Source organism: Microcebus murinus, chromosome 12, assembly GCF_040939455.1.
Source record: "Microcebus murinus isolate Inina chromosome 12, M.murinus_Inina_mat1.0, whole genome shotgun sequence".
NCBI classification, from domain to species: domain Eukaryota; kingdom Metazoa; phylum Chordata; class Mammalia; order Primates; family Cheirogaleidae; genus Microcebus; species Microcebus murinus.
This window is the reverse complement of record NC_134115.1, coordinates 23371367-23395726: the sequence shown is the minus strand read 5'-3', so window position 1 is coordinate 23395726 and position 24360 is coordinate 23371367. Positions and strand designations below refer to the sequence as shown.

At 37.6% G+C, this 24360-nt stretch overlaps 1 protein-coding gene across 2 annotated transcripts in view; it reads left to right on the top strand.

Moving 5' to 3' along the window:
- OSTF1 (osteoclast stimulating factor 1) overlaps nucleotides 1-23898 on the top strand; it is a 53381-nt gene extending 29483 nt beyond the window's left edge. For both annotated transcript variants that reach the window (XM_012759808.2, XM_076008622.1), the window contains exons 3-10: nucleotides 2586-2636; nucleotides 5717-5780; nucleotides 7457-7510; nucleotides 8967-9074; nucleotides 10019-10068; nucleotides 13878-13956; nucleotides 16881-16979; nucleotides 23363-23898. In XM_012759808.2, coding sequence (XP_012615262.1) covers nucleotides 2586-2636; nucleotides 5717-5780; nucleotides 7457-7510; nucleotides 8967-9074; nucleotides 10019-10068; nucleotides 13878-13956; nucleotides 16881-16979; nucleotides 23363-23421 — 564 coding nt within the window. In that variant the 3' untranslated portion in view covers nucleotides 23422-23898. The remainder of the gene's footprint in view (nucleotides 1-2585; nucleotides 2637-5716; nucleotides 5781-7456; nucleotides 7511-8966; nucleotides 9075-10018; nucleotides 10069-13877; nucleotides 13957-16880; nucleotides 16980-23362) is intronic.
- Nucleotides 23899-24360: the final 462 nt, after the last annotated feature.

Here is a 24360-nt window from a genome sequence, read left to right as displayed (position 1 = left end):
GGATGAAGAAATAACCCTTTTTTTTTTTACCTGAGTGAAATCGAGTCCCTGTTGCTGTTGTCTCTGTTGAAAAACAAGTCTGACCTAGTGGCAGGCTTGTGGCCGACACTGTTACTGAACAGCAGCCATTAATTTAAAAACTGAAACAGCAGTGAGAGAGGTAGTGAGGTGACTGGACTTAGTGGCATTTTCCAACTGATGCACTTTACCAAAACCACGAGCAAGAATTGCTTAAAAGACTTTAAAAGTTTTAGGGATTTGGGGCTTTATTACATTTTTTAAATGGAGGTAAAATTCACATAACGTAAAATCAACCATTTTAAAGTGAACAGTTCAGTGGCGTTAGTGCATTCACAAAGTGGCACAACCACTATGTCTGTCTATTTCCAAAACATTTCATCACCCCCAAATAAAACCCTGGACCCATTAAGCAGTTACTCCCTATTCCCCCCTGACTTTATTACTTATTTTATAAAGAAGACTAATTACCAGGGTTTTGTGTGTGTGCACTTTGTTTTTAGAAGCTATTTGTTTGGTACTTTTTTTTTTGGTAACCTTTTTGTTTCAAGGGTGAGTGATTCTTATTAAACGTGGAAATTTAGAAAGACTTGCCTTTTATGGTTTTAGAAAGAGGCTAAAACCAAAGGGCGGGATAACTCCTTAACTTCTCTAAAAGCACTGATTGAGGACGATTCACTGGGCAAGATTAGTTTTTGGAAACGTACCCAGTAAGAATGGCCCAGAACAGATCTTTTAAAGGTATTGAACTCTTTCAAAACTCCAGGAAAATGCTGCAGTTCACATATATCCCATTTTCCTTACATTATCTTACTTCTTTCTTTCTCCCTTCCCATGCCTTCATGTTATCTAAAGGAGAGATAGTCAAATGGCATTGCCAGCGAAGGCCACCCTTACTATTATGGGGCATAGCTGCTGTGTCCAGCTGGGATGTCATGGTGGGGAGTGAGTCCTCTTCCTGGCTTCTCTGAGAGTGATCTGGTTTGCAGCAAGGAAATACTAAAGGAAAATAGTTTGTTTCCCAATCACTTTCTATATTCATAACATATTGGGAATAGTATTGGTCATCCATCATCAGAACATTTTAGAGACAAATCTGAGAGGTCTTTAATTTTTTTCTTTTAAATTCAAATAATAAAAATAAATAAAAACTTATTTCAAATAATATTAAAATGTATATCATCAAGTCTAATAAGTTTAATTTTACATAGTTTATGCTGTCTGTCTCTGTAAATGAAAGTATAAATGCAACAGATGCTGCAGGAATGCCCTTTAAAAGACTTTAGCCATTTTTGGGGGGGGTTTCATTAATCATTTGCTAATTTTTATATTCAAATGCATATTGCACCTAAATATTCAGGTATTGGGTTGCTTAAAGCATGTTATAGTTGATATAGTCTCCATTTATATCTGGGGGCAATAGTTATAATATGGATCAGCTTTTAATCTGAGTAAATTACTAATGCTGAGTAATGTTTACTGCCCTAGTCTGCTACTGAGAGGAGGTAAATAACTTGAAAAAATGAGTGAATGAAATAATTTTTTGTTTCATTAGCATAATTTTTACTTGTTATAGTGATTACAATCAGAGCTAATAACAGCCTTTCTTTTAAAGGTATTTTCCCTGCCAAAATTATGAAAGTAATACATGCTCGTGATAGGAAATTTGGAAACTTTTCTATGTGTATATCATGCATAATTATGATCTTATCCTATGTGAAATTTGTGCCCTACATTTTTCATTCAACATGATGATGTGAACATTTCCCAATATCTGAAATTTGCTCTTAATAGTCATCATCCTGTTTACTTAGAAATTCATGATAAGTGTTATCTACCGATGGGAAAAAGATATTCAATTAAAGTGCCTGGCTTTGTTCAGAGGGTTTGTAGGACATTTGGTTGGTGCAGGCCAGAGCACATATGGTCTGTGTAATTAGCTAACCCCTTAGGGCTGCTTGTGGTTTTTGTTTGGACTGGCTGAGTTATTGCTTCATAACTTTTAGCCCTGTAGCCTTATTAAGGGTTGGATTATGTATTGATTATTCGTATACGTGAGATATTCATTCTTTCTGAACACTAAAAGCTAGGATAATGGTTTTCTCAAAATAAGTATATAGAACAAGTTGATATTAAAGTGTCTAAGGATTGAGGGCTCCTTTATGAGAGAACTAAGCTTCTAGCTGTTTTTCATGGTTTTAATTCTAGATATTTATCCTTTTATGAAAAAATGCATATCACTTTTTGGAATTTCTACAAGGAAGCAGTTTTATTAATATTTGATTCTGATATAAAAAATCTATCTTGATTTTTTATGGAAGAATATAAGATGTGTGTGTGTATGAAGGGATTCCCTATTTGATTTATATATAATTCTTTTAAGTTCCCCATCTAAAAAATTCAGCCTTCTGTTCATGTATTAATTTGTCAATAATGTTTTATTATATGGCTTATGAGCTGATTTAAGTATATAAAAACCACATTGTTTATAAGGATACTTTAGGATCCATAATCTATATAATTAATCATTGTATTAATGATTAATTAAACCTTTTTTTTTCTTCTAGCCAGATGAATTGTACTTTGAAGAAGGTGATATTATTTACATTAGTGACATGGTAAGTCCAGCCAACATTTTGTAATACTGCATATGTACTAAAGATATATAAGACTGTTTTATGTAGCATTAACACCATAAATTATTTAAATGTATATATACACAGAAATGCATATGTAGAAGTCTATCCATTTTAGCACAATTTATAGAAGCATAAGATTGAAAGTAGCGTTTTCCATCAATAAAACAATAGTTGAATAAGCTTTGATCTGTCTACAAATGAAATATGCAGCTATGAAAAGGAATGAGGAATATCTCTGTGTGCTATTTTGACATAATTTAAGTAAAAAAGAACAAGGTGAAAAATGTAGATAGTATGCCCTCACTTATCTAACAAAAAGTGAGAGAATATACATATACCTATTTTCCTCAATTTAAAATAAAAAGTCTAAGGGTGAGTCATATAATTTAGTTTTACTTCATGTGGAGTAAAAATAGTTTTCTCTGTGGAGAAAAGGAAGTAGGGTAGAATAAACAAAGATGGAAGATGGACTTTTTAAAAATTTTTACCTCGTTTTGAAGATATGACTTTGGTATTATATAAAACTTTTACATAGTTATAAAATTAAATAGTATAAAGCAATCCCTAAAAATTAAAAGCAGAATGAATTCAATTAACTTAATTGTATTCTGCTTAATTGGCACAACCACACAGAGAGGAGAGAGGAAGTATTCTAAGTTGCTTTAAAACTCAGCAATTTGGCCAGGCGCGGTGGCTCACGCCTGTAATCCTAGCTCTTGGGAGGCCGAGGTGGGCGGATTGCTCAAGGTCAGGAGTTCAAAACCAGCCTGAGCAAGAGCAAGACCCCGTCTCTACTATAAATAGAAAGAAATTAATTGGCCAACTGATATATATATATAAAAAATTAGCCGGGCATGGTGGCGCATGCCTGTAGTCCCAGCTGCTCGGGAGGCTGAGGCAGAAGGATCGCTCGAGCCCAGGAGTTTGAGGTTGCTGTGAGCTAGGCTGACGCCACGGCACTCACTCTAGCCTGGACAACAAAGCGAGACTCTGTCTCAAAAAAAAAAACAAAAAACAACTCAGCAATTTGATTGAACATCTCTAGTAGAATATATAGGAAGGACTAAAGGAACTCCCAATAGTAATAATAATAATAACAATAAACTGTTTTAAATCATGATCTTGTGGGAGAAATGTTGGTATTGCTACTTCTAGGATTGTCGCATTTGTATTGTGGTTTAGAGCAATTGAGTCATTTGGTCGGTGATGTTGGTAACTGGGATTTTCAGCACGGCAAAAATATGGATGTAAAATTGATGATGTTAAGTAAAAACGATGTTGTCTTTCATTCGAATTGGAAGGATTGTGTTGTGTTTTATCTAAGACAAAACAAAACAAAACAAATATATTCCCTGTTCTGCTTTTTGACAGGCCCTAGAAAAAATGACCATCCCAAAAATAGTATGTTGTTTCTCTCCTTTGAGAAATGGCTGGTACCAGCTCTGGGGCAGCAGACGTACATGTTAAACCCAGAACATCTTGTTATTAGAAAGCAAAGAAGCTCCCAAGACTAGTAGGGTCATGTAGAAAGGACTCGAGAACTAACTTGAAGAGGCTCCCACTGGCCAAAGATAGGACGATGTGAATATCAGTTAGGGCAACAACTCCCAAGGATTGAAATACATCAAATATGTTTAAATTTTATGAATTTCTAATGTTACTTCAACACAAGCAAACATGATTGGCTAGCAGGAGAAGATGCTAGGGAACCAACTTTTCATTCTGACAACTGATAAGAAAAAGAATCAATATTTTTTTTTTTTTTTTTTTTGCCTTTTCTCTATGAACTTCATCTCTGGATAACCTTAGAGTTGATGAGGGAAAGTTTCTCTTTAAAGAGGTATTCTAGTTATTTAAATGAAGAAAGAATGATAGGATTAGAATGTCACCATTTTGCAGTTCCTACAAAATAATGAATTGAGACAATGATCATCACTGGCTACTAACATCACAAAAAGATGCCAATCAGACATTATGTGTCACCCAGTGGGAGAAATTAAAACTACCTATGAAATAGCCTTGCCAAAAATTTGAAGCTGAATCTAATTAAGGCTCTAGAACTAACAAATAATTTATAGGCAATACAGGGAACAGAGGAACATGTTTAACTATATCACTGTGATGCATCAGACAAAATCTATAGTGTTTGAAACTCTACAGAACTAACAAACTGGTTTCTTCAACAAATATATTGTAAGAGGTAAAAAAGAATGGAGGGAGAACCTATAGGTTAAAAGAAACTTATGAGACAAATCAATCAGTCATATTGCATGGTTCTTATTTGGATCTTAAATTATAGAGCAATTGGGGAATTTGAGTATTAATCTAGGTATTTGATGATATTAAAGAATTACTGATAAAAAATTTTAAGCTGTGAAAATATTATAATTATCTTTGAAAAAGTCCTTATCTTATAGAGATATATACTGAAATATTTACAGATGAAATAATATGATGTCTAGAATTTATTTCAAAATAATCCAGAAGGGGAGGGAGGTTATAGAGGCGTATAAAAACAATATCAGCCATTAGCAGATGGTTCATGCAGTTGAGAAATGAGTATATGTAAGTTCATTGTATTGTCCTTTCTACATATGTATAGGTTTGAACTTTTCTGTAACAAAAGTTATCCACAAAATTAAGGTAAAAGAAAGAAGTCTTTAGAACCACTCCCTTTCCTGCCCCCTCCACAAAAATGTCTTGAAGCTAAGAGAAATGAAACTCTAGACAAAAAAAAAATCATATGGCTAGTTGAAACTATTGTAATTTTTTCCCCCTTCTGTTTCATATTGTCTCTGATTTGTTTGGTTGTTGAGGCTCTGTGATGAAGTGTATTTGACTTGTTGCAGGCAGATGTGTGTATATTTGCCATTTAATGATAAGAGAAATGAACAGCATAGCTGGGGTGTGAGGAAGCTTAATCAATGTGGGCAGGGCTGATGGACATTTTGTAGAACAGGTAGTATACACCCTGTGAACTGAAAAGTTTTAAAAGTGATTGAATACAAACTGGATTTGGTATCACTTAGTTTAACTCTTTTTTTTTTTTTTTTAACCAGAGTGATACCAATTGGTGGAAAGGTACCTCCAAAGGCAGGACTGGACTAATTCCAAGCAACTATGGTAAGTGTTGTCCGAGTGGGTTTACTTTAGCTATACTTCGTCAACTTTCAGTGATCTGGTGCCTGAGGCTTTCTGCTTGCTATTATGACTGAAAAAGCAATGGAGTTTTTGCCAGTCTAGGACATTTTCCACTCTGGCCCTCCTGTTAGTAAAATGGCCATGGACATCAGGTGTGGACTTGGTCTAAGAGAATGAATTGTAGCATTCTTGAAAGAACCCAAGGTTTTCAAGGAAATGCTTATGGTTTTACTTTATTCAACTCTTAAAACACTTTTTTTTAATGCTGTTAAGCTAAATCTCACAGATCATTTCTTAGACTAGCCTTTTCTTTTGTGATGTAATAACCCAGCCTTGTTAATTCATGTTTGGGGCAGTGATGTTCATTAAATGTCTATCTCGGCAGTTTGGGGAGCTTGAGTGATAAGACGTGGCTCCTGCCATGAAGCTGCTTCTAGCTGGAAGAGGACAAAACAGACAAAAACGCTTACGTAGAAACCAGCGGAGTGAAGCCAAAAGAACACAGGATAGCTGAACAAGGGTCCTGGTTTTTAATTCTTTTCTTCCACTTCCTGATAGCAAGACGTCTTAGTTAAGACACCTAACCCACTACCTCTGGGATTCAGTTTCCCAGAACTGTAGAACGACAGGGTTGGATTTAGATGACTTAATATTCCTTAGACTTTGGCATCAGATGAATTCTTAGAACAATAGCGCTGGCATCAGGCACACCAGTTCTGGGCACTGGAGAGACTTGGAAAATTTCAGGGAAGGTCCTGCAGAGCTCTGGAGGGTGGGAGTGGGGGGTGGGACGAGGGCTTCTGCTTGGGGCCCAGCTCGCCCTGGTCTAATTGGTGTTACTGCTCTTTGCCAAAAAAGACTTTAAACATTTCTGTACCTTTCTATGCCTTTGAAATCCCAAATACACCGTTACAGTACACTGCATTTCCAGCCTGGGTCATTAGACACTGAGGGTGGAGAATGAGCCTTCCCTGCTTTGCAGCCCTGGCAGCCCAGGGCATGTCCTGTGATAGCCCTTTAATGGTGGGAGAGAATGGGCTGGAAGTGTGTCTGAACAACCATCTTCCTTTAGACTTTCCTACTGATTCTAGGACAGCAGTGAATATACCCTCCTTGGGGGCAGGTAGGTATGCTATTGTCTTTTCTAAGTACAGTAAGCAGTGCATTTCCCCCTTATCCCTTCCTTCATGCAGACACAAAAGGGAATCAGAATTATTTTCAGGCATCTTCAAAAGTAGAGTGCTTTGCAAAATATAAAAATGAACATCAAATGCTTTCTTCTCCATTTTTGTGACTGTTTCTTAAATACTCGAGTAAACTCTATTATGCATTTAACTCAGGTTAATGTTTACACTCAGGTTTTGTTTACACTTCCAGTTCATTGCTGTGGGTTTTTTGTTTGTTTGTTTATACTTCCAGTTCATTGCTGTGGCATTGCCTTGTTGCTTGGTTTCATTTCATTTAACACATAATCCAGCCTCTTTTAAAGCAGGAACTATCCATTTGCTTTTCTGTTATTTTTGGTCCACGGTAAGTAAGGGATGCTGTATTGAGGGCCTGGCACTCCTGAAGCTGGGGGGCCGTGGCGAGTGAGTGGCTTCAGTGAATCTTTGGGTGGCACTTCAACATTGGGTTTGCACTTTTTGTTTTCAATCTAGTGGCTGAGCAGGCAGAATCCATAGACAATCCATTGCATGAAGCTGCAAAAAGAGGTAGGTGTGATTCTTTTTGATTGAGGCATACAGTCCAGTAAAAGTTTAGATTTTAATTATACAGCTTAATGAGTTTTGACAACTACATACACCCATGTAACCAATACCCAGATCAAGATCTAGAACATTTCTATCAGCCCAGAAAGTTCCCTGTCTACCTTCCCAGTTAAATTCTTGCCACCTCTGGGGATAATGTCTGTTCTGATTCCTATCATTCTAGAGAGGTAAGTGTGATTTTACTTTTAAAGTGTTAGTCTTTCGAGTACTTTTCTTACCCTGTGCTCAGTGGTGAAGAGAGACATGGTTTATGGTTATGGTTTGCGACTTCCAGAGCTCAAAGGCTGGCATGAGAGAAATATGTGTGAAATATGGTGTGATAAGTATAGCAATTGAAATGGGCTTAAGTTAAACAGGCTGAAGAGGCCAGAGTGAGTAGCTAGAGGGCAGGAAGGAAGGTAGAGCTGTCCAAGGGGTATGGGTTTAGGAGAGTGTCGGGTTTGGCTGGGGAGGGGGGAGGAGCAGGGTTGCATCTGTGGAAGAGCCATGGCCAAACAATGATGGGTCTTATCTTGGGCTTTTTATTGTGTAGATCAGAAGTTGTCAAGCAGGGGTGATTTCTCCCTTCAAACCACAGGGAAATTTGGTAATATCTGGAGACATTTTGACCGTCATGACTGGATGTTACTGGCATCTTTTGGGTAGAGTTAGAGGATGTTGCAATAATCCAGCCCCAAATGCCAATAGGGCCGCTGTTGAGAAACCCTGCTATAGATAATGGAAAGTTTTCGCAAAGCCTCAGTGAGCTCTATTTCATTCTATTTTAGATCTTTTTGAAATCTGAATGTGCTAAAGGAAATTATTGGTTTAGGATGGTACATAAGTAGAACTACTAAACTGATATTTTAAAAATTCTTTGTGAATTAGATACTTAGGGCATTAGCCTGAGGATTTTAAATTAATAGTTATATTTTAGCATGTAGGAGCAGCAGCTTTGGGTAGGTTATTTAGTGTTTCTTTTCTTGTAAGAACTGAAAATGCATTGGGAAATGAATAGGGATAGTATCTATTTGTTCTTAGGTTCAACTGTTTTTTTCCTAAATTCCAGAAAAAAATATGTATATATATATTTTTTTATAGTCTTGGAAATCCCAAATATACCCTTATAGTGTGCGGCATTTCCAGCCCTGGTCATAGACACAGAAATACCTTAAGTAGACCCATTTAGGCAACTCTTCCCATTGACCTACCATTAAAAATTGATGTTAATGCTTTCCATTAATAAACTGGAAGTCAAAAATACCATAATAAATGCATTATGGGGTAGGTCTTAATTTAAGACATGCTGATTAATCTATTACAAATGGAAATTTATGCCGGGTGAAATTGATTTCAAAGCAAAACAAAACAAAATAAAAGCTTTTGTTCTTGTGTTTTTATAAACATAAAATTCTTTCAGGCAACTTGAGCTGGTTGAGAGAATGTTTGGACAACCGAGTGGGTGTTAATGGCTTAGACAAAGCTGGAAGCACAGCCTTATACTGGGCTTGTCATGGGGGCCACAAAGGTATGACATTTTGTTTGTTATTGTAAATTTCTATGCTGCTGAAAATGTATTTCACCTTAGGGGAACCAGACTTACAAAAATGAAAATGAAACCCATTGGCTATTCTTTTCGGAATGTCAGCCAAAATAAAGCCTTGTTCCTGGAAGCTCTGTAGAACAGTGGGTAGAATGTGGTTGGTCAGCCTCATTGCATGGGCCTCTCTCACCTGAAAGATTGGAAACTTCCTTTCCTCTCTCTGGCTTGGAAAAGTTACCAGAAAACAACAGTAATATTAATAAAAAAAACTAGCTAACTATGTAATCTTACAGAAGAAAAGGGCAGAACTGACTCCTCTAGCTTAGCTTTTCCCAAGGTATGCTTTTATGATTTGCATTTTAAGTTTAATGCAAACTATTAGATTCAGGAGAAAGACACCATTCATTTAAGTTTGTGATTCAATTTATACTTTCTGTGTTATAACCAATAATGATGACAAATTGAATTTCTATATGTATTTCATCCTGGCCAAAAATCTACCACCCATTCTTTCTACTCCTCTCTAAATAAAAAAATAAACCTAACAGCAATGAGAAATAAAGAACCCAACCAATTAAATAGCATAGCCAAAGGAAAATTTGTGACTGTCTCCCAAAAGAAGACTATTTTAGCTAATAAAGCATAATTTAGTTATATGAATGCAAAGTATTATAATGCATGTTAAAATATTCCTATAATAGAGGTCATGTGAAAATGCAAAACCCAAAACTATTAGAAAAAATATTTCTCCCTAAATAATTTTACTTTTTTGATTCTTAGGTTCTTCCATTTACATGTATTTTTAAAAATTTGTTACAATTTTCTTGAAGATCCTTCCAAAGAATCATCTTTTTAAAATTTATTTTGCCTGGATTTGTCAGCCTTTCACTTTTCATTCTCAAATAATATCTTCTCTATTTGAATTTCAGATATAGTGGAAATGCTGTTTACTCAGCCAAACATTGAACTGAACCAACAGGTGAGAACGCTCACGTGCAAATTACTAGATACACCATGCCATGTTCTTGTTAGTACACTGTACTAACAAGTTAGTGTACTGCCATGTTCTTGTTAGTATACTGCAACTTATGGGCATCTAAAGCATTTTAATCAAAATACTATAAACACATGGTTTGAAAAGCATTATTTTATTAAAATTCAAATTGTACAAAAGCACTGCCCACTGCTTCTCATATATCACTGTCAGATTTGAGCTCTTCTTGTACATACCTTCATGTTACTAAGGAATAGGCGTTTGGAGCTCTCTTGTCATGGGTCTTCTTCATATGTATTTTGGCTTCCTGTTGGGTAGGTGATGGGTTAAGCTTGTCAGCTCTGACCACCCGCACCCCAGCACCCAACCCTTCCTCCTCTGTTCTGCCCAATGTATCTTACCATAGTTTTTGGTTATATTACTACATAATGTTTGCATTATTAGGGCTATCTAACTTGCGTTCACTGTTTATATAACTTTTTGCTTCTGTGTTTAATTATTGACTTTTATTTAGGGTGCTTTTTTTTTTTGTATCCAAAATGTCTCACTGTTTTATGCATTTTTCATGCACTTTTCCAAAATGGGTAAGTTAGTCAGTGACTTTGTTTTTTCTCCCTGTACTGATACTTTCTGAAACTCTCCATCCTCGTGCTCCAGTCTGAGCGATTTAGTCTTTGCTGCCTTTTGCTGTCTTCCTGGGGGTCCCTGTTCCTTGTCTGCTGTGTTGTATCTCCTATTCTCTGGGTCCTGGGGCTTCCTTTTGTCAGATAGTATCTTTGGGTAGATTACTGAGAAAGGGGAGCCTGGGATTGATTATTCGGCTGATCAGAATTCCAGGTTGGAAATCATTTGCCTCAGAATTTTTTTGTTGTTGTTGCTGTTGTTTAGAAAAAAATTATTTGAACATATGAAAGGAAAATGTAGGGACCCCGTCAATAAAACACAGAAGTTCATTTCCAAGGTGATGGGATAATGCCGATAGGTTCCCTGAGCCTTGCCGAGGGCCGCACACAAGCTCGCGGTCAAGACACTTCAGCTCTGAGCCCCTCCCGGAGCTGCAGAAAGAGGCTGCATTTCTGGCAGGGCCTTCAGAATTTTGAAGACATGAGTCTGGTATCTGGTTTGCAGGGTTACTTGTGAGAGAGTTGATGCTATTTTGATTTTCATTCTTTTATGTGAGATCTGCTTTTTATATCTCTGAGAATCTTTACTTTATCCTTGGTGTTCTAAGATTTTACCATGGTGTGCCTTAGTGTTCATTATTTTCCAGTAATTATGATGAACTCTTTCAGCCTGGAAAATTATCTTGTGTTATTAGTTTTACAGTTTTTATCTGACCCTCATCTTTGTTCTTTTGGTTCCAGAATGCCCATTAGTAAGATGTTGGACCTCTTAGATTGAACTTCCAATTTTCTTAGTTTTTCTCAGAGATTTTTCTCACCTTCATGTTTTATTTTGGATGTCTTTTTAATTTTCCAGAGCTCTGTATTGGTTTTCTATTGCTATGTAGCAAATTACCATAAGCTTAGGATCTTATACTTGTTTGTAAGTCAGAATTCTGGGCATGGCATAAGTAGGTTCTCTGCTCAGCGTCTCCCAGGCTGAAATCAAGGTATTGCCTAGAGCTGGATTCTCATCTGGAGCTCGGGGTCCTCTTCCAAGCTCATTCAGGCTGTCAGAAGCATTGAATTCCTTGCACCTGTAGTACAGTTAGTGCTCACTTATCGTCCTCAATAGGTTCTTGGAAACTGCAACTTTAAGCTTGTGCATAGGTTCTTGGAAACCTGCAACTTTAAGTGAAACCACATACACAGGTCCTTGAATGACATTATTTCCTTTAATGTCATTTTGCTATAATGTTAGTCAGGAAAAATATCGGTTTTATATTGTTTTGCATAAAGTCACAGTTTTTGAGAATTTATCCATGATGTTAAGTCAGGACTTCCTGTACCAAGGCCCTTAGCTTTTAGAGGCTACAGCATGGCTGTTTGCTTTCTTCCCCGAGGCCAGTGGGAGAGTGATAATATAATATAGATAATCTATTATATTCACTGGTCTCACCCACCTGGGAAGAGAATTACACAGGGATCTGTACTATGGGGGAAAGAACGTGGAGGCCCTCTTAGAATTCTGTCTACCATAAGCTCTCACTTTATTCTGATTGTTATTTTTATATAGCATCTTTTTCTTGTTTCATAACACAATATCATCTTACAGCTCATCGATGTGTTAATTTTAGCTTTTAAAAACGTATTTTCTGCTCTTCACTCTACTGTGTCTTTTCCCTCTGAGATCCATTAATTTTGTTTGTTTTGGTTTTTCCCTAAATATTGTAGGCTTTCCTCCAGTACCTGATGTCATTGTCTATTCATTTTCTTTCTTCCTTCCTTCCTTCCTTCCTTCCTTCCTTCCTTCCTTCCTTCCTTCCTTCCTTCCTTCCTTCCTTTTTCTTTCTTTCTTTTTCTTTCTTTCTTTTTCTTTCTTTCTCTTTCTTTCTTTCTTTCTTTCTTTCTTTCTTTCTTTCTTTCTTTCTTTCTTTCTTTCTTTCTTTCTTTCTTTCCTTCTTTCCTTCTTTCCTTCTTTCTTCTTCCTTCTTTCCTTCTTTCCTTCCTTCCTTCCTTCCTTCCTTCCTTCCTTCTTTCCTTCTTTCTTTCTTTCTTTCTTTCTTTCTTTCTTTCTTTCTTTCTTTCTTTCTTTCTTTCTTTCTTTCTTTCTTTCTTTCTTTCTTTCTTTCTTTCTTTCTTTCTTTCTTTCTTTCTTTCTTTCTTTTCTTTTCTTTTCTTTTCTTTCTTTCTTTCCTTTCTTGACAAAGTCTCGCTCTGTCACCCAGGCAAGAGTGCCGTGGCATCAGCCTCGTTCACAGCAACCTCAAACTTCTGGGCTCAAGGGATCCTCTTGCCTCAGTCCCCCAGAGTGCTGGGATTATAGGTGTGAGCCACCGCGCCTGGCCCAGTCCATTCATTTTCAAGTGTGATTGGAAGCTTGTGTGTGCTTGGTGGAGCTTGTGGCTGGTGGGCTTCTCTGTAGGGTGATGTGAGTCCTGCCTGTTTGCTGGGTGACACCCGGTGTTCATATAAGTACACTCTCCCCTGATCTCCCACGTGGGGTTGTACTGCTTCACCCGAGATGCATCCTCCAGTCTCCTGCCTGGGGTATGCACTTGACAGTTCACACTGGGCATTGGGGTAGGTGAAGATAGCTGAGAGAAGGACCTTACTATTCATTTGGTAGCTTTTTCACCTGACCCTCAACTTTTGGTTTCTGGCCCTATTGCCACCTTCTCTCTTGTACCTACCTAGTGCCCACAAGTTTGGAAACTACCTGGTTAATTTCTGAGCAGGGTAATTCTATCATCTTTCCTGGGTCATCTGGCAGCAAGAGGAGAGAAAGGGGCTCTGGGATTGTAATGCCTTCTGAATACTTTCCACCAGAACTCTTGTTTTCACATGTACACCTCATTTCTGCCCTAGCATATCTAGGAATCTCCAATTCCTGCATCTTGCTAGGTTTCTGCAGGAGCAGATCTGCTTGCTGCTTCCTGGACCTCCCTCTGGAGGCATCTGCATTTCAGCCTATGCTCTGCCAAGTCAGTGTCTACTTCTCTATCTCTTCCATCTCCCAAAAAGGGCTCATTTCCCATCTCTGGAATCTCCTTTCCTATTGTCTTTGGAATTGTACATGGTTCTATCACTCTGTTCTCATTTTAGGTTTAACTAAAATTAAACCTAAATCCATGTGTGCTTTCCATCTATTCTTTATTTTAAAAATGATGCTTTCTCTTTTTATCACCATAGAACAAGTTGGGAGACACAGCTTTGCATGCTGCTGCCTGGAAGGGTTATGCAGATATTGTCCAGTTGCTTCTGGACAAAGGTAAAGTTTGTGTTCGGTTTATCTGCTCTTTGCTTACCCTGAAAAATAGGCTACATCAAATTACACCATTTGAAATAGTAGGAAGAGTAATAGTTTTCTTATTTTAAAACTAGAGTTTTAATCTCTAGTCTTGTATTGCAGTTGTTATGATAAAATAAAATTATTGGGGTTTATTTGTGTTAGTTTTTAGTATAAATTAAAACCTTGGCAAACTTTAAAATTACATACATTACTTTTAGTAAAAATTTATTGTACATTTCTGCGGTTTTATAGGGCATTAGAAGGAAGGGTTGTGTGTGGTTGTGTGTACATGTGTATGGGGACATCCTGTCTGAGAAAACTGTGTGGTTGAATTTGCTAAGGCCCCTGTTCTTACAGGAAAGTCTTGATAGATGAGAAAGAATGTGATGGCTCTAGTGTCCTGCGTGGAGCTGAGCAGGTGTTAGATGGACAGCCAATGAGAGAGGATACCTTGATCCCCTGTTTTCACAAGTCACAGGGAGCAGTGAAATTACGGACTGACCATCTTTCCATCCATTTGACCCACAAATATTAATTAATCACCCCCCTCCTTGATATTTTGAGACTGAGTCTTGCTCTGTTGCCCTGGGTAGAGTGCAGTAGCATCATGTAGCTCACAGCAACCTCAAACTCTTGGGCTCAAGCAGTCCTCCTGCCTCAGCCTCCCGAGTAGCTGGGACTACATGTATGCCACCATGCCCGGCTAATTTTTTCCTATTTCTGGGTAGAGACGGGGTCTCACTCTTGCTCAGGCTGGTCTCAAACTCCTGAGCTCAAGCAATCCTCGAACGTTGGCCTCCCAGAGTGCTAGGATTGCAGGCACGAGCCACCATGCCTGGCCATTAATTAACTCTTAAAGAGTGCCAGGCATATCACCCATACCACACCCTCATTCCAAAGCCTATAATGTAGGGTTTTTGAGTCCCCAAGCCACAAGTCATGGAATCACCATCATTAGGGATCCTCAGAGCAAAGTGGTGGGATATATGAGGGGAAATGTTTTAGATATTAAGTACGTTGAGGATGTAAGCTCCAGGTCTAAGAGGTCAGACACCTTGAGGACCAATATAGTGTCCCCTAAAGGTTATACTGATGACTGTACTGTCTCATATGGCAGTCACTAGCCACTGTGCAACTGAGCCCTTGAAATGAAGCTATCTGAAATGAGATATTCTATAAGTGTAAAATGAATACCAGATATGGAAGACTTAGACAAAAACGTAAAACATCACAATAACTTTTTTATTGATTATAAGTTAAAGTGATAAAATTTCAGATATACTGAGTCCAGTAAAATATACTCTTAGAATTAATTTTACTTTGTACAAATATGGCTACTAGAAAATTAAAAATTACATAAATGGCTCACATTGTATTTCTCTTAGCTTGGTCAAGAAGGACCCAGGAAATAGTTGTGTTTCTTCTCAAACATCACTGCCTGAATATTTCCTGTCCTGATAGAAATCATGTGTATGATTTGTAAAGCATAATTTAACGTAAGATATGATTAGTCATAGAACTGTTAACCTTCAGGAGTTTTTGACCTGTAGCCCACTGAGAGAATGAGGTTTTCCCTATAACCCTACTGTGAATAGATCTGCTCAGGAGAAAGATTTTGACATGAGATCATCATATTACTAATTAACTGTACTATTTTTTTCTTACATCAGTGTTTTTGTGCCTTTAAGTTTCGTGACACACATTTTGTTTATCAAAGAGGGAGTGGTTGCAAAGAAAACAACACTCTCATACACCATGGCAGAACGTGTGAATTGGTAAAGCCTTCTTGGAAAGCAGTCTTAAAATCAGAGTTGAAAAAGGAGACAGTACAACTGATACCGCAGAAATTGAAAGACTTATTAGAGACTGTTACGAAAAGCAATCTGACAGTAGCTGGCAGAATTAAAAATGTACCTAGCCTTACATTTCAGTCCCACTTGTAGGAAACCATTCCTCAGAAATACATGTGAACAAAAATGTTGTTCAAGGGTGTTCATTGCAGCATTTGTGAAAATGAAAGTTGAGAACAGCCTAAGTGCCCATCAATAGAGGGGTGGTTAAATAAATTTTGGAACCTCACAAAATGGAACACTTATAAATGTTTAAATAGGGTGAGTTATAAGTATGTGTATTGCTAAGGAAAGAGTACTATTACATATTGTTAAAGTTAAAAAATCAAATTACATACCAATACATGTGGTGTGATTTTGTGCATATGTCCATATATGTGTTGTGAATGCAGTGCCACACATAATGGAGACGAGAACTCATGCTCATTTGTTAAGAATGGTTACCTCTGGAGCGGGTAGACCATGAGAGATGAAATGGGACTTATACTTATGTCAGCATATGTTTGTATTTTTAAATTTTTAACAGTGCAAATGTATTCATGAATTCTTATGTAATTGTTAGCACAATAAATAGACAAAGTGGGTAGAAGATGGTTTACAGGAACAATTAATTGCTTCTGGGCTTTATTATGTTGCCATTCTGCTAATTTGCATGGAAGTATATACTTACAGACATAAAATATTAATCCCGTCAAGTTCAACCCACTTTGTCTTCTATAAAGAAGCAGCAGCAAAGGGCTTATTGAATTTAGGCTCCACGGGGACAGTAAACTCCCCACTGCAAAGTTGACATTCCATGCTATGGGGACTCGATCAGAAAGGCTCTGTTTTTATTGTGCATAATTATCACAGATGTGGCAACAAATTCCCTGATTAAAGATGCCAAAAATACTTGTTTGGGAAAGTTTTGCTGTTTTGAAAAAGTTTACTTCTTGGCTGGAATCGTCCTCTACTTAGTTTTGTCAAGAGTGATTAGCTGTGGTGGAAAGAGGGTCGGCTGTATCACTATATAGTTTTCAGAAACACCTAATTTACTTTTCTTGTGTTGGGAAGGTGCTAGAACAGACTTAAGAAACAACGAGAAGAAGCTGGCCTTCGACATGGCTACTAACGCTGCCTGTGCATCTCTCCTGAAAAAGAAACAGGGAACAGGTATTTGTTCTAAATCCTTCTTTCTCTTCTGATTCATGACTATTGAGTTATCAGTTTAGTATTGGGAAAAAGAGATAAACTCTTTAGGTGATTTTGGAATTTGTTTAAATATCCTTGCTCTAGGTCAGAACCTCCAAAATAGAAGAACATGCTCAAGTAAACAAATTTGAAGAGAGAATGGATCTTTTTTTAATTTTGTTAACTTTTTATTTTTTGGGACAGTCTTCCTCTGTCGTTCCCCCTCCCCCCGCCCCCCATAGAGTGCAGTGGTGTTATTGTGGCTCACCGTAGCCTCAGACTCCTGGGCTCAAGGGATTCTCCTGCCTCAGTCTGCCGAGTAACTGGGACCATAAATATGCACCATTGTGCCTGGCTAATTTTTCTATTTTTAGTAGAGACAGGGTCTTGCCCTTGCTCAGGCTGATCTCAAATTCCTGAGCTCAAGCAATCCTCCCACCTCGGCCTCCCAGATTGCTAGGATTACAGGCGTGAGGCACCACATCCGGCCTAATTTTATTTTATGTTTTAGAGATGAGGTCTTGGTCTGTTGCCCAGGCTGGAGAACACTGGTGTCATCATAGCTCACTGCAGCCTTGAACTCCTGGGCTCAAGTGATCCTCTTGTCTCAGCCTCCTGAATAGCTGGGACAACAGGCATGTACTACCATGCCAGCTGACAGAGTGGATCTTTTACTTTTTTTAATGTGTCTTTTGTTCCTTGCAATCATGTTCTAATCATCTTGCTTGCTGTCCTTTTCAAAGAACCATCATCTCCACTCCTTCATTTAAATGTGTATTTATCAGTTCTTGTGACCAAATATTTTTTAAATTAAGTATTTAATAGCTCCATGATTATATTCTGTTTCTTTTTAAAAATAGGGGTAGCAGCTGGACATGGTGGCTCACACCTGTTATCCCAGTTCTTTGGAAGGCCAAAGTGGGAGGGTTGCTTGAGGCCAGGAGTTTGAGACCAGCCTGGGCAACACAAAGAGAACCCATCTCTACAATAAATAAAAAAATTAGCTGGGCGTGGTGGCACACACGTGGGTTGAGGTTGGAAGACTGCCTGAGACCAGGAGTTTGGGGTTGCAGTGAGCTATGATGATGCCACTGCACTCTAACCCCAGTCACAGAGCAAGACCCTGTTTCTAAAAAAAAAAAATGCTGGTATCAATAAAGTATAATAGAAATTATTTTAGGCTCTGCCAAACATTTTGGACTTTATTCATAGTACTAGAGGAAGCTTTTAAAAATAAAGTTTAGGTATATATTCTTTAAGACAAAAATATCTATTGATGTGTGAGAATAAGTTAAAAAAGGAAAGCTTGTGTGGTTGTTTTGAAAGAAAGGTGTGAAAACACACTTGTGTCATTTGTGATTACTTTTCAGAGGCTGCTTGTTTATGTGACCTCTCAGCTGTAGCCTGCTAAATTCCATCCTCCCTAGATTCAATCTAATCTAATCTAATCTTCTTCCCATCCACCTTTCCTTTCCCTCCCGTTCATCATCAGCCTGCCAGCCCATGCCAAAACCAAAAAGGCAGAAGAAGATTTGAATGGAGGGGACATTAAATCCCCTTATCCTTTCTTCTCAAGCCTTACTCTGCACTATTATCTTGGGTTTGGCACTTTAATGCCACTTTGAACTATAAGCCCCCAATTTTTTTTCTCCACCATTTTCTAGAAAGAAACTAGTAAAATGGAAGACTTGCTTTTTTAATTTTTTTGCATTGCTGCTCATTATTCTGAACCTTTTTAGTTTTGCTTTAGCATCTAAAGTTTAGACTGATCCAGGTGGGTGGAGAATCACCAAGACGACTTTTGAGAAAACATTTCCATCATAGAAGCTAAGTGCATTTGTTTCCATTTTCACTTGAGGGTGTCATCCCTGTCATGGCTTTTATTTATTTATTTATTTTTTGAGACAGAGTCTCACTCTGTCTACCAGGCTAGAGTGCAGTGGCCCAATTATAGCTCAGTGCAGCCTCCAACTCCTGGGCTCAAGCAATCCTCCTGCCTCAGCCTCCCGAGTAGCTGGGACTACAGGCATGTGCCACCGTGCCTGGCTAATTTTTTTTTTCTATATATATTAGTTGGCCAATTAATTTGTTTCTATTTATAGTAGAGACGGGGTCTCGCTCTTGCTCAGGGTGGTTTCAAACTCCTGACCTTGAGCAATCCACCCACCTCGGCCTCCCAGAGTGCTAGGATTACAGGCGTGAGCCACCGCGCCCGGCCTGTTCCAGATTTTAATTTGTTTTTAAACTTCAGTTTAAAAACAAACTTCAGATATGGTATAAACTGTTAATCAGTTTGGGATTTCTTATTTAAGCCATGAATGCTCACTGACAGTGCAAATCGTTCTTTAAAGCATTGACTCATGCGTAGATGGATATAGGTCCTACTAGGGAATGAGAAAGCATTTGTCAGCTGAGCTGGAGCTCCCCAGCTGCCTTTGGACTGAGAAGCCATATTTGCAGCCGGGTGGGAGAGACACTTTTGCCTGAGATCTGCCGCCTATTCCTTGCTGTCTTGGTTGGGTCAGAAGTAGGACTGTGGCCTAACTTCCTCTCTCTGCCACTGACTTCCTGTTGCGGTGGGTAGTGCTCGAATGTCCTGACTGAAGAGCTGAAGGTTGTCAGAATCTCTTGCATCTATGAGCTCCATCAGAATAGGCGAGGAAAGTACCAAACCTTTCTCAGACCCCGGAGAGTGTACTTAGGAGGGGTTGGAGCTGGTGGTAAAGTCTTCTCTCTTCCCCCTCACCTTTCGGCAGCCTTTATAGAGCAGGGCTGGGGGGTGGGTACTCTTTGCTCTGTTCACTCCAAGTGTGTTTTAGTCTACCTTCCTGAATTTGTACTGATTACATAATGAATTTGTTAATGAGGTAATCTTGGGGCCTGGCAGGCAGAGCCAAGAAATGAAGTTTTGTATTTTAATTTTCAGATTACTTTTTTCTGTGCTTTTTTTCTTGCTTCATTTCCCCAATCATCCAGTTGTAAAAAGTTTTAATTTGTATTTTGATCCTAGTTGGAATGAGGGTTGGAACATTTGGCCACATAGTTCATTGCCAGGATGAACTCTAAACTGGAAACAGTCTATTCTGATATTGTTGTTGACTTTTAAAAGCACAGCTTGGATTTTTTATAGGGGCAAAATAATTCATATGTTGCAATTACCATGGAGGATAACTTTGATATGGGGGTAGGAGTAAGGGCTGTACTTGAGAGTTGAAACCTTTAAATTTTTTCCCCAATCTTTAAAAATTGGGGTATAATTTCCATTAAGTAAACTGCATACATACATCTTAAGTGTACACTTGATTTTTTTTTTTTTTTTACCATGCTTACACCTATTCACCACAGCCCACATCAAGCTGGAGGACACTTCCCGTAGCCCCAGAAGCCTCTCTTGGCATCCTCTGCTTTTCTCATCGTAGATTAGTTTTGTCTATTCATGAACTTGATATAAATGGAATCGAACAGTATGTACGTTTCTGTATCTGACTTCTTTCACTTACATTATGTCTGTGAGATTCGTCCATGTGACTGTGTTTGTCCTGTCACCAGTTACTTATTTATTGTTTGTGTGTGTGTTTGTGTTAAGTGCTGTTGCTTGATTTGGGACATGGAAACCCAGGGCAATGGGATTGAGGAAAATGGCAGTGAGGCAGGGGAGGATGAGAATGCGGCTGGGAGATAATTACCACACTGGCCATACCCTGAGGTGGGCTCTCAAGAGATACAGCTCGTCCCTCAGCCCTTGGCCATGTGGGAAGTTTCCAGAGAAAACTCACTGCCTCAGAACAGTTCATGGAAGGAAGGAAGGAGAAGGAATTTATTTACCTGACTCATGCCTGTCTTGATTTCTATTCCATCAGAGTTTGCACCACGGCAAATCATATTTCTTTTTTTAATAGGAGGAACAAGATTAAAATAAAGAGCGGAAGTAACAATTGAAGGACACAGAATATCTTAAATGGGCAAAATAGGATAGCAAAGTAGAAGGGGAATGGGAGCTTGGCTATTTGACTTTCTTGCTTTAGCTTAAAAAACTACTTTTTATCAAGTTCATGGGAAGTCCTGAAGTTCCTTCCTAGGTATGTATTAGGGAGAAGAAAACATTAATAAATTCTTCCCAGTTTCCCAGAGCTTCTCTTGAGGAGAATGGAGAATATAGTCAACCTGGAATCTTCTAGCAGCTTGGAAACTAGTGTAAAATCCTGACGCTTGCCTTTGTTGTGCTTTATGTTCACTTGTTCTTCCTTTCTCTTTCCTTTCTCTCTTGTACAAGATAAATCAGTTCCTACCTCCCTTGTACTGATCCCCCTTCTCCCTTCCTTTTTCTCAATAATTATTATTCTAAACCCATAAACATGAAGACTCTTTAAAAAAAAAAACCAATATCATTAACGTACCTAAAAATTAACAATAATTCCTTAATATCGCCAAATAACTTGTCGTCATCCAATTTTGCCTTTTTTCTCATACCTGTTTCTTTGTTCACTTATTTATCTATTTATGGTTTATTTGAGTTAGGGTCCATATAAGATCAGTTTGTGATTGATGGATATGTCTCTTAATATTTTTTAAAATCAATGTTTCCTTTCCCTCTCTTTTTCACTTTTTAACCTTGCAATTTATTTATTAAAGAAACTAGGTCAGACTGTTTATTAAAGAAACTTGAATGTCCCAATCTGGACATTGCTGGCTGCATCCCCCTGGTGTTGTTTGTCATGTTCCTCTGTCATTTATGTTTTTATCAATTGGTGTTAGATCTAGGTTCGTTCGTTCGTTCGTTCTTTCTTTCTTTCTTTCTTTCTTTCTTTCTTTCTTTCTTTCTTTCTTTCTTTCTTTCTTTCTTTCGTTCGTTCTTTCGTTCTTTCTTTCGTTCTTTCTTTCTTTCTTTCTCTTTCTTTCTTTCTCTCTTTCTTTCTCTCTCTCCTTCTCTCTCTCTCTTTCTTTCTTTCTTTCTTTCTTTCTTTCTTTCTTTCTTTCTTTCTTTCTTTCTTTCTTTCTTTCTTTCTTTCTTTCTTCTGTAATCTATCTTTCTTAGGGGTAGAGGCAATATATATATCATCTAGAATATTGTGTTCTTTCATCAGAGGCATCTAACATGTGGTTGTCACTCTTCCTGTGATATTAGTATCTATTGATGACCATTATCTAGATCTGTTATTTCACTAATGGTTGCAAGATGATGATATTCTATTATAATTCAATCTTTCTCAGTTATTAGCTGTATCATCTTATATATAAAAAAAATTCCTTCATCAACTGGTTGGTTACCTGGTAGAATAGTTCATGTAACAGGATTAATGCTTGATTTTTGCCCTTTATTTAGGAGTTTTTAAAATAATGAGCTGGTTTCTTATCATTCTCCAAGGGCACCCTAATGAGTTCTTTTTGGTGTGTGTTGAAATATTTGATGTGCTTCATCCATTACAATTAGTAGCTTTATTGTACTTTGACTAGTGGAGGACTCTTTAAGTTGGATCTTGAACTCTTTTCACATGATGCTATCATTGACAGGATCCTTGCTTTATGGCATGATAAGGGTTTTAGGTCTATCTCTTATATTTCCTGCCCCAGAGTTAGAATCAGTCAGATCTCCAAAGAGCTTAGCGGGTATGGCATGTAGAGATCATGATCTGGGTGCTATGACATACATTTATTGTGCTCCAACAACATGCCTGTATTTATATTCTATTTTTCCCCCTAAAATTATACCTGGGATAATCTGTTGCTATAAGAATTTGACTAAATGGTTGAATAGGTGACAGTTAAAGATCAGATATCTTCCTTTTGAGCTCTGTTCAAGGTTGATTTAATATTTAAGGGGGTTCAGCTCTTTCTATTTTAAAACTTTTCTTCCCATTTCAGTCTTTTGCTTCGGAATATTTTATTTTTGGTGTTTTCTAAAATAAAACGGAAGCGTCTATGTTGTCATTCTCTTTCTTTTTCTTTTCTCCCTCATTAGTGATCTTTCCTACCCAGTGACCTTGCCTTCAGGTAAAGCCTAAGGCTGTGGATTGACTGAAGCCACCAGTCTTGGGCACTTGTCACCGGGAGAGAGGAAGTTGGTGTGCTCCATGCTGGTGCATGTGGCTAGTCCCTTTCTGTTGGAAATGGACCTCAGTATCACATGCCTTTTACTCTTCTTCATGACTAAGGAACATATAGACAGATGTATCTGTCAGCCTCTGTGGCAGCAGCAACTTCATAGGCTGCAAAACAAAAGTAGAAAAAGATTTTCAGGAAAGTACAATCTCTGGGTCAGATGGAAGATTACAAGTTTTTGAATTGTCAAGATTTTTGAAAGTGAAAAAAAAAACCTGAGCAATTTACAAATTCCTGTGTTTTATTTCTTCCCCTGTTTCTTTTAGATGCCGTTCGAACATTAAGCAATGCTGAGGACTATCTTGATGATGAAGACTCGGATTAATTCCCCTCTGGAGCTTTGAGATCTAAAACTTCTGTTGCTTTTGCCATTCCGAAACTTTGTCTTTGCCAGCGAGGTGTTGGTAACTGTAAAAAGAAAAAAAAAAAGTATATGAGAACACAGTGGTGTTGCACTGTTTGAATAGAACGTGTATATGACTCGTTCTCACCTTTGGTTTGCCAATAAGTGACTGGATACTTTCTGTGTAAAATACATTTAGGTTCACCAGAGTAGAACAAGAAGAGGTTATTTCTATTTATCAAGCTAAAAGAATTTAAAGAATTTTTTTCTTTAAAAAAAAAAAAATCAAGACTTTTTTTTTTTTTTTTTTTTTTTTAGTAAAAGTTCTTTACCTCAAGGATTGGGATATTTTGAGTGGGTTTGTCAAAGAGGAGAAATGCTTATTAGAATAATAAACCAAAATACTTAACAGAAAATCATCAGCTATTCTGACAAAAATAAACATTTTAAGAGACTTTATTTCTTTTGTCTGTTTCTTATATTTAGGGTAAGAACTGATTTATTTTTTAAATTATATGTTGTATTTATTAACACAGGAGAATCATGACAGCCACATTTCTGTTCAACTTCCTATATCTGCTTTGCTTAAAGTCAAGATAATAATCATTGAGAAGGTACATGTCTAATAAAATAGATAATTTTAATAATTATGAGACTTTCAGTTTTTATATCCAAGGTTATACTTAGAATGAAGAAACCTACAACTCATATGTTTGATTAAGATTTGAAAGTTTAACGAATTGATTTTCTTGTGGAAGATGCCATGGTTTTCCATATGGAGTAGTCAGGAGCCATGAAATTGTTTTGTATTCAGTTTTTCACTTGATAACATCTGTTTTCTCAAAGCATGGATCTAGCACATAAAAATTCAGATTATTTTGCTGAAACATCAATTAACATTGCAGAGAGCCCAGGCGTGGT